Genomic DNA, 10,727 nt, shown 5'->3' on the forward strand with positions numbered 1-10,727 from the left:
CTGCACTGCAAAAATGTCTATGCAAGCCAGCCCATTTGCTGGGCTCTGTGGAATAGCAATCTGTGCCCTTGTGTGGAAGGTCTGGCAGAGGAACCGTATTGCCACTGGCCCTTGAACAAGGCCCTTAACTCCAGCTGCGCCAGGACTGCTGGTCTGGGTAAATGGCTGACCCCGCGTTCCGACCCCCAGCTTTGTCCTCACCTGAATATATGCGCAGGGATGTGCATAACTGGTATGCATTTGCCTTACAAAGCAATACATGACAATTTGTCGTAACAGCACAGACATATACCTAATACAAGTACATTTCCACCGCTATGACAAATAAATGACCAGGCATTTTAATATTGACATGGCTGATCTGATCACAGTATGTAGATTAAAATGCATAGCAATTTCTTCTCATAGCAGTACGCATTTGTCCTGTTATTACAAGTAATTTCCACAAATCACTTTATACGGCAAATATATACTTGGGTACTAGTTATGTGCATCCCTGTGTATATGTGTTGCAGCACAAGTTACGAAAACCAAGGAATTTCTTGTACAACTAGCAAAATAAGACTCGTGTGATTTACTCCAAGATGAGGTTTAACGTTTCTAAAGCCTAGATGATCCCTAAAGGCCTGAATTCCTAATTAGAAGGCATATGGATTAATTCAGAATTGTTAACTGACAAAAATACCACACAAAAACAAACACGCTAGTTTCAATCAAAGAGAAAGGGAGTAATAAAATACACTTTATTGGACATCCTCTTAAACACCTTTTCATTGCAACACCCTTCAGCATATTTCCCACTTGCAAGCTGTTCTCTGTGCCAAATGACCCCGTCGAAAAACCCATTGACAGTGCCCAAGTACAGCTCTCACATTATCGTATAAACAATGTCTATGAAGACCGATTACATGGTTTGGTTTTTTTTTTTCCTTTACTCAGTTGGACCTAATTTCATATTTTAAAATCTAAAAAGATCCGTTTTTGTTCTGAAATTTGTTGCTTTACTTCACATCCAAAACATGTTTGCTCATAAAAACGCTGTTTGTTTTGGAAGTTTCTGCGAATTTTAACATACAAGAAACAGCCACTAATCTTCAGATGGTTCCATTCCTAGAAAACAGAACCGACGATGAAAACGTTCTACAAAAATGGTCTTTAAAAAAAGGAAAAAAAAAAAAAAAAAAAAAAAAAAAAAAAACTTAAGATTGCCAGGCAGTTGAGCCAATGTTTGCTCATACCATGGGGCAGAAAGTGTACCTACATGCGTATAAAGAACTGGAAGGACCCCCGTCACAGATGTTAGCCACAGTCAACCATTTTTATAGGCTCTCTCAGCCAGAGCACGTAGGAAAAAAAGTACAGCTTTCAGAGGGGGAAGTCTTCCAGAAGAATCACATTTCAAATTCACAACCTACTAAGAAATAAGCTGAGTAACACGTTTAGAGATGTGATGAAACAGCCACATAACAGCAGAGGTGAACTTTTCATTGGCCAGATCGCGTGACTATCCAACACTGCAGAGAAGAGAGGGTTAAGCATTCCTTTGAGTTCAAGATACATTTTATTTTTTTTTCCCATTAAAAAAAAACATTACAAAAACTTGGAGAAGAGGAAAAAAAAGCAAATAAAAAAATGACATCTTTTTTGGAAATCTCTGAATTCTGAAAGGGAAACAAAAAAGGAAACGGAAAAATAAGCCTGGCACAAAGGATTGAAATATGAGCGACAGCCTGGCATGTTGACAACGGCAACTATATTCTCGCTATAAAGCGGAGGGCTCACTGTCACTCAGACATGTCACCAAAGAAAGAGCAAAAGAAAAAAAACCCAAAACTGCTCATTCCTGACACAGAGACTTCCTAAACGCTGCAATATTCATGCCTGAATGCTCAGCCAACAAGTATCAGCACTCTCCTGGACAAATTCACCCACGTGTGCTGTGCGAGTACGCATCTGCGTATGTCACACGCAGCACAGCAGGTTAATGCAGATGGCTCTCGACCACCAAAAGAAATGGTGCAAGCCAAGCAAAATAGTACACCAACGTTAGGCTCCATCTGAGAAAATCTCAAAACGCAAACACCCAGATATCTTGTACAAATGCAACACGATCAACTAAGTATATCATTCGAACCCAACTATTTAAAACGGCAAAGCTTAAAACGAAATCATTAAACATCCAGACAAATCCAATAATGTGCAGTGAAGTATTTAAAATGGTTGTCGTTTGCCTTCTTATGGAACATTAATAACAATATTGCACACTTTGTCTCATTCTTGGATTAAGATGTCTAGGACAATCAATGAAGGGAAAGCAAAGACAGGACAGCACTGTTAGCAGTTAGCAAGCTCTCGGAGACACACACGCACACCCCACAATCTCATTCTCCATTACAACAGTTCGAAACATGGTTAGGAAACCTGAACATTAAGTGATCTTAAGGGTTTTCTTTATGCAGTAAAAACTGAGCAGGATGTTGGGAGCAGATCTATGGTGAAAAAAGAACCAAATTTCCAGAGCCAAATCTACGCCTCATCACCGACTACATTTCTGTAACCGTAACAATGATCCGTTGTCCATAACATAAGAAGCTAGTTTCATTTTATCCAAAGGGGCAGAGAAAGCTAAAGAAAAAAAAAAAAGACAAAAACAAAATTAACAGTTATTATTCAAACTAGAGAGGCCCCGATATTTAAGTCAGCATATCCGTGAGCAAAACCTTTCCTGCTTACACACACAGAAGCACACACAACTTCCTCCTGGATCAATGTGAGCTCAAAGTCCTTTTACATGATGATGTATCTACAGATTTAAAACAAAAAATTAGAGGCGGTTCAAACCGTTGAGCCAGGCCAACATGAAAAGCTCTTGCGGGGGGTGGGGGGGAGAAAAAAAAACAAAGGTGGAGGAAAAAAATAAAAAAAAAACAGCAAAGAGAGATTCAGCCTGAAGACAGTCAGTCATCCCCTGACTGAGCTTCCTCTTCTGACACATCCTCCTCTTCTTCAGGTGCCTCACCAGCTTTCTTGGGGGCAGGGGAATCTTTCTTCTCAGCCACTGGCTCTTCTTCTTCCAGGGGGCTCTCAGGATCATCCTCCTCCTCTTTAGGGGAGGATTTTTCAACAGCCTTACCCACACTAGGTCGACCTTTTCCCTTACCCTTCATGGGACTGGGAACCACTGGGCGGGGAAGAGAAAATACCAAGCAACCTCTTAGACTTGGTCAGGCTTGCTTAGTCACTGAAATACTTACAGTGCATATCAGGCTAAACAGCAGTGCCCCACAGACATTAGGATGCAAAAACCAAGCCAGACAGAGAAGTTTCTCTTCACTGTGTCCATTAAATCTATCTCCATATATTCCACAGCGAGTAATGAGGTTGTCAAGCTCCCTCTCCTGGTCAATCTCAGAAACGCACCTGACTGACCCATGTATGCCAAGACGGGCACTTTCTCTCATCCATTTTACATGTTGTTTATACATGGATAAACAGTTAAAGTCAAAAATGTATTTTATATCTTCTAAAGACTGTAACGCAAGTTGTCTATATGCATTCTTTTCATTTTGTAGGAAGCAAAAAAAAAATCTACTGATGAATCACTAACATATAAAAAAAAGTGGTTTTGTTTCTGTAAATTCTAAAATGTGCCCGTGTTGTTAATGGCAGACTTCCAGAATTAAATACAGACAGAACTTCCTTAAGCCCCCATAGGATCCTGAATAGTTCAGAGTACAAAACTGACTTTCCACGGGCTGTACCTGTGGCCTTTAGCCGAGGTTTGGGCGATTTCTTCTCTTGCCTGCTTCTCCTGACCACCTTCTTGCTCCTCTTTCGGGAGTGACCATAGTCACTGTCATCATCATCATCCATCATGAAGTCTTCATCGCTGCCAGATTCCTCTAAGGCATTGTGAGTGTGTGTGTGTGGGGGGGGAAGCAGTCAAAACCATGAGAACTACCCTTTATTACAAGACAGAAAGCACGATTGTGAGACGATTCGTCTCACAAGGCACATAGGGAGGCTAACATCAATGTGGTTCCTCCAAGTTCATACAATGATTGGGAGTTCTTCAATAAATAAGTGCATTTCTTAAATAAGCTGTCCATCTAGTGGTTGTTGATGTTATGACAGGTGCAGAAGGGCATGCATGCACACAGTCCAACAGAGAAAAGCCAAGCAGCTTAAGGCAGAGACACTAAAATTAAATAGAATCATGCATTAAAAAAATTGAAACAAAGAATACTTACGATCGTCATAGGCCTGTTCTTCCTCATCTTTCTCCTCATCCTCACTGCCCCCATCACCCAACAACATCTCCCTCTGTTTGGACACGGCCTTAGTGGCTGCCTGCCGTACCTGCCTAACCTTCTTGCTCACCTCCCTGTCATTGTCACTGTCGTCTGCAAAGGAACACATAATGACAAAGTCACAATGCAAATTAAGAGATACAAGCGAGACACACTGATCCGAGATGCTTAATCATGCAAATATATTAGTCTTTCTGTGCAAGACTCTCTTTAAAACAGAAAAACGAGCAGCTTATCTATTAGCCCAGCATGGTTGTCGCAAGTATACTACAAAATGAGAAATGGTGCAGTACCATTACCAGAAGCGTACAATTCACATGAAACGTCCCATTTACCATTTGAGGGACTTCTACAATGATACTTGGCCTACACAGCAGCCCCCATGTACTGCCTGGACCTTGACATTAGAAAAGTGCATGAATTGACAGAGTGGAGGATGCACAAGTGTTTAACAGTATTATCATATACATATATGGATAGTTTACAAGGAGCGTGTTGTAATTTTCAAAGTCTGCCACTTACACAATAAGCTCAAGACTGAACAAAGTAACACAAGAACATGCCATGAGTCCTGCATGTTGCAGGAGATGACAGCAAAAAGCAAAACTAGCACGAGGCCATGATTCTGACTTGCGAAAAATGTAGTTAAATAATATCTTTTCTAAGCATATATAATACCACAGCAAAGCATCCAGGCACTAGATTAAAGCAGCAATACTGTCAACACAAGAAAATACTCAAACACCAGCTAATGTTCAAAAGTAGAGACCATATTCATGGTCGTCCAATTAGGCCGTTTCTAAGACTGAACTGTAAAGCATCAGGGTTATAACACTCAAATTATACTGCACGACTAGCTTCAGAAGCACAAGACATTAAGGGCTACCGACAGCAAACCTCATTTCTGACTGACAAATCGGCAAATGCAAGAACGTTACGCTTATTTAGCTTCTACAATGTTTGCTGAAAACTGCTGCTGTAAAGGAGAAAATCTAAAAGCAGCAGCAGGCAAAACATTTACTAATAAAACTACTGATATGAAGCAGTGTTTCACTGACTGTGGCATGGTCATATACCGAGGAGAAGCACTCGCACAGTCAATGCGAGCCTCCATAGAAAATAATTTTACTATATAAAACACAAGCAATTAAGGTGCCATCTTAATTCTCTGCTGGATATAATTAGAATTACAAGCAGATGCTAAATATAACCAACAGAAAGCACCCTGCTGTTATATCAGCAATGATTGACCAGAATCTTTCATTCCAGGCAGTCTTACCATCGAGTTTCCTCTTTTGCGCCCTTTTGCTGGGCTTATCATTGCCTCTCTTTCCCTTCTTGCCCTTTTTGCTGTCATAGTCACTATCCCCCCCTTCTTCCTCCTCATCTTCAAAGTCATTGTCTTCTTCGCTGCCAAAATCATCTTAAAAAAGGACAGAGAAGATAGAAAAAAAATTATTCTTGAACAGACAACCATATTCCTAGTTTCTGGTCTGCACCTGCCCATGTGCATGATTTTCTAAGCATTGTATTTAGCATTGTATCCATTACATTTCCATGCTCATTTCTACCAAGTTCCTGGCCTGGTCCTTTTTTTGTAATTTCAAGAAGAAATGCATGGCAAAGTCACACTTATAAAGTTTACAGCCCAAAATAGTTATGAACGATGATCACATTGGTTCCTCCCAAGCTTTATTCTTGCTAGACTGTTTTTCCTTGCCGCTATCATCTCCGGCTTGCTCACTTGGGGGCTTTGGGCAGGGTTAATGTAAAGCGTTTGAGACAATGTCATGTTGTGAAAATGCGGTATACAAATAAAACTGAATAGAAAACTAAACTGAACATGGGTTCACTCACCTGCAGAATCGTCATTCTTGACTTTATCTTCAGAATCATCACTGGAAGAGTTAAAGAAAAGAAATGATGGGATTTTAGTTCCTACAACCTCTGTCCAATCCTCCACTTTTAGATCTTTCTCATGCCACCTTTTCTCTTCAAAGCAGTATTTGCCAAGATATGTTCCAAGATGTAGTTGGCTCACCTGTCTTCCTGCGAGTTCTTGCCTGACCTCTTCCTGTTCTTGGACTCTTTTGGAGACCTCACCTTTTTAAGCCTGTCCAAGTCCCCTCCATACTCTTCATCTGTACAATAAAAAAAAAAAAAAAATCACACACCAAAAACAGCATGTGCTCAATGACATATAGCAGATGCTTATATTTATGTTATATACAAGGGAGAGATGGTGCTCACCTGCATCGTCAGATTCCTGGAACTGTGAATAATCAACAACCTTCCTGTTCCTATAAAACCATGAGAAGTACGCCATCACATTACTACTTTGGCAATATACACTTATGTACAGTCACAACATTCTCAAGACAATTTCTACATGCATTAAAAGGAACTTGCTGTTGTCATTTTGAATCATACAATAAAAGTATTTTAAAGAACAAGTTGACAGGTAAATTAAAATCTATGGCCCATGACATAAAAGCTGGATGAGTATTCATGCCAAAGTTCTTACAGACCGGCTGGGTTCCAAACAGGTCAGTACAAAGGCCTTTCCATGCAGACTAATTAAGAACACCATAACCGAGTAATGCCAAAATGTTAAATATATTCACAAAATACAAAACTGCAAAAATGTTAATAAAAAAAACAATAGGTCAAGTTTAATCAATTCTGTGAAATGTTTAGCTTTGAGTGACTTGAGCAAATTCGTCTCATCAAGCACCAGAAAATGTGAAAATATTAGCAAAACTGCTATATATTTTATGCATCTGTATGACAATTTTTTAATTAAAAGCTAAAAGAAAATGTTTATATTTCCAATAAAAAAATAAAGCTTTTAAAATTCAAAACTTCAGTAATGTATACACCTTATAAAAATTACGCAAAAACAACACTGCATAAATCCTACACCTTTACATTACCTGCAAATCATACAAGAAATCACTTGCATATCTTGGCCTCAATTATGGTACCTATTAAGATGATTGTCTAATAGCGATTACTTTGTAGTTATTTTTCCATATTAGACAACGAAATCTGTTCTCCTACAACTTCTTCCACAAGACAAATCTACCTATTAATACAAAAGTACACCCACTGTGCATCCTGTGTGTTTTTGTCTTAGATCATGCTTTTCTTACATAATCGTAACGTTACAGTTTATATACAACTTACAATACGCCAACATATAAATTGTTCTAATGGCTGATACAAGAGTAGTTTAAATTAATGATGGTACAGAGCAACTTACAATTATGCTGAAACTCCACAAAAGAACAGATGTCTTCATATTAACACAGAGTGGGGAGTGACATTAAGCTTATATCAAGAATGTTGCACATGTTCATCAACATAAACGATTAGCGCAGCTGCAGTAAGACTGGGAACCCCCTTGCAGTCATATCCGCAACCCGCATGGCCTGCTCATAACCACTACTCGAACCACAAAGAAATTCTTATAATACACTTAAAGACTTTTATTTCGGTTACTACTGATCGTATTTCCCAGTTTTCCAAAGTAAAGATTCTCTTAAGAAACCTGTGATCGTCAATAGTAATGATGCATAATGAGAAATATTTATACATTTCATTTGATACATTTCACTGCATGTTGTACCTGTATGACTATGCATGTGACAATTACAGAATCTTTAATCTACTGACGCATTTTTCTGGTTAATTGAGAAATGATTAGATGTTCTGGAAGCAATGTATGGCCGGCCATATGCAATTTACATGGGTGCATATGTACGTACACTGGCAAATGCATATAATATGCATAGAAAATATTTTAACTTATCAAGCGCGATGAATTATGTACGTGTATAAACTCATGTACGGATACAGAAAACTGATCCTAACTATAGGGAAATTTAAGCATGCAGACAGCGACCTGATACCCATGAGCATGAAATAGAAAACTTCGGGATGTAACTGGAGACTTGGGGAACCAGACACGGATTGCTACGTATTTACTGGTCGTGGGCTGCCCTCAAATTTTCATCAGCCACGTAAGAACTGGAATTAAAGGTTTAATGGCGTCGTTTTAAAATCTATAATACACATCTAAACCTCAAACATACCTCTAGTCATAAAACTCCGCAACCGAATTTCCTTAAATCGACTTCGGGGTTAATATTCAAAAATGGGCAGAGTCGGAAATCATGGGAGAAAAGGCGGGCCTAATTCGGATAGCGGGGTTACACAGAACTCATCTTCATAGGATTAAGAATATAAAATTAATTAAAAAAAAAAACTAAATGTAATGCCGCTCCATCTGAATGCACTCAAGTACCGACATGTTTGACAGGACATCATCTTATTTCAATAACTGCAGCCAAAGGGTGAGCTTTTCGTTTTGCTGCAATACCACTGAAAGCCATGCGCATCTCCAAACAAAAATCTCTGATTAAACAAAACCACACTACTCAAAATCCACTACTGAGTTTCACCAGTTGCACGACGCTAATGTGCACATTAAGGCGCATTGCAAAACAATAATAAAATAAATGGAATGTTTCCTCGTCCCTTTCGCTCCTTCTCTGCAGCCGAATATCACGCCGCCTTCTTATACATACACACACATACACACAAAACCATGTTTTCGCAATAAGCAAATGCACGGCGTGTGATGTCATTGATACAAAGCTGACATGGCCAAAGTAGCTCAAGCAACTGTCCACACGCGACATTATAGTAGTTAAGCACGCATGAACAAGACCCATTCAAAAAACACAGTTAAAGACGCCCAGCTCCATAGCTCATTAAGGCCAGTCAACACATGCAACCGTGTGCAAGCATATCATGGATGAATGAGCAGCCATATTCTGGCTACGGCTACTGCTGCGTTGAGAAATTTACATGTAACAATCGTCACCGTGCCTATTATTTTGCGGCCGATTTCCTTGGATGCGCGCATGAAATAAAATACCAGCAGTGGCGCGATATCAGCGACATATTTTTATTACGGCGGTCACCCGACACTGGGCGGCCAACAGGCATGCTAGCTAGCTACATTTTTTCGCATATATAACGTTAACATCGCAACGGCGCTAGTTGTGCCAACATGCAATGCAACTGGTTAAGGTAACTAGCGACTAAAAACGTGTGTAAACATACCTCACTGGTCTTGACATTCTGCTGAAATAATGAGACTTAAATTGGCTACAGGAAAAACAGAAAATCAGAGGAGAAAATTCCTTTCGATGTAAGATAGCTTAAACTATGCCTGGCTAGCCAGCTAGCGAGCTAGCTTGCTGGGTAGCTCGAGCGACGTATTTAAATGTAAAAAATAAAATTAAAATAAACTCAGCAATTTGAGGGAAAAATAACAAAAATTTAAAATAACTGAAATCTTAAAGAGAATATATTTAAAAATACCCTCAGCTACCTACACAAAATGGTGAATAAAACAATTTGAAACTGCAGACCTAGCTCAACCAAACCGCTATCATTAGGCGGGAATTTGTTTGGAAGGACTTCCCACTGTAATATTTGACTGGAGAATTTGTTGACACGAATTCGTAAACTGGGCATTTCGAACGATTTTCCAACTCCGGATTGGACGGAGACGCTGTCGTTCACGAGCATGTCCCCGCCCCAATAACGCGCCCCTCACTCGGATAGGTTGAGATGACACTGACGATAAGACAAAAAGAGGCCATGCAGCTAGTACTATACGGCCAGAGACTAGGTGCATAGTTTAAATTCAAGCTAATTTAACTCTTCAAATAGCGGCGATGCGTCCAGTCGTTCGCTCCCATACACACCCAAGGGAATACCTTTTAAGTAACCAGGCAAGCTGGACAAAATGCTTCAATTAATTGTAAAGTATCATGTTTGAATACTATGCTCCAAAAAGTGAAATTGGGCCCTGAAGGAATGACGTTTTTACATGTGTATAATCGCAGGTATATATATAATTACTTTTCCCTTCAACACATTTTTTGAGTTCAAGTGATTATAAAATATTAAGATATATGAGTTTCTAGACACATTTTAATCATAAAAATGCTCATGTTACCAACCTTTGTATTTCTCCTAAATGTGTCCCCGTGACAGACAAAAACAAAGAAAGCTGGAAATGCTGTTTTACTCCTTCATTTTAATGATATCATTGTTTTTGTATGTTCATTCTGGGGTACAACCACTGATGCAAACCTCTTCAATTCGGGCATTATATAAACCATCTGTCTTTATAAAACAAACAAAAACAAGTAACATCCGATTCATTATAAATGCAAAATAGCGGGTGATGGTATGAGTACTAGACGTGTACAGGAGGTGTGTAAAATCTCAGACTTAGGAACCAGAAATGGTACACAATACATATTACTGGTGCACTGTTCTGGTGGTCTCTTAAGTTCTTTAATAGCTTGATTTCAAATGGTTCTGAAAGACATTGTC

General features: G+C 39.3%; 1 protein-coding gene across 1 annotated transcript; it reads right to left on the reverse strand.

Moving 5' to 3' along the window:
- Positions 1-720: 720 nt before the first annotated feature.
- LOC125744796 (nuclear ubiquitous casein and cyclin-dependent kinase substrate 1-like) lies at positions 721-9,780 on the reverse strand. Its single transcript, XM_049017023.1, has 8 exons — positions 9,441-9,780; positions 6,561-6,610; positions 6,352-6,451; positions 6,168-6,208; positions 5,590-5,733; positions 4,251-4,403; positions 3,762-3,902; positions 721-3,181 (listed from the first exon to the last, which is right to left on the reverse strand). The coding sequence occupies exons 1-8, from the start codon at positions 9,455-9,457 to the stop codon at positions 2,958-2,960; spliced, it is 870 nt and encodes a 289-aa protein (XP_048872980.1). The 5' UTR covers positions 9,458-9,780; the 3' UTR covers positions 721-2,957.
- Between the last annotated feature and the right edge of the window lie 947 nt (positions 9,781-10,727).

The sequence above is a fragment of the Brienomyrus brachyistius genome, chromosome 6, assembly GCF_023856365.1.
Source record: "Brienomyrus brachyistius isolate T26 chromosome 6, BBRACH_0.4, whole genome shotgun sequence".
Taxonomy (NCBI): domain Eukaryota; kingdom Metazoa; phylum Chordata; class Actinopteri; order Osteoglossiformes; family Mormyridae; genus Brienomyrus; species Brienomyrus brachyistius.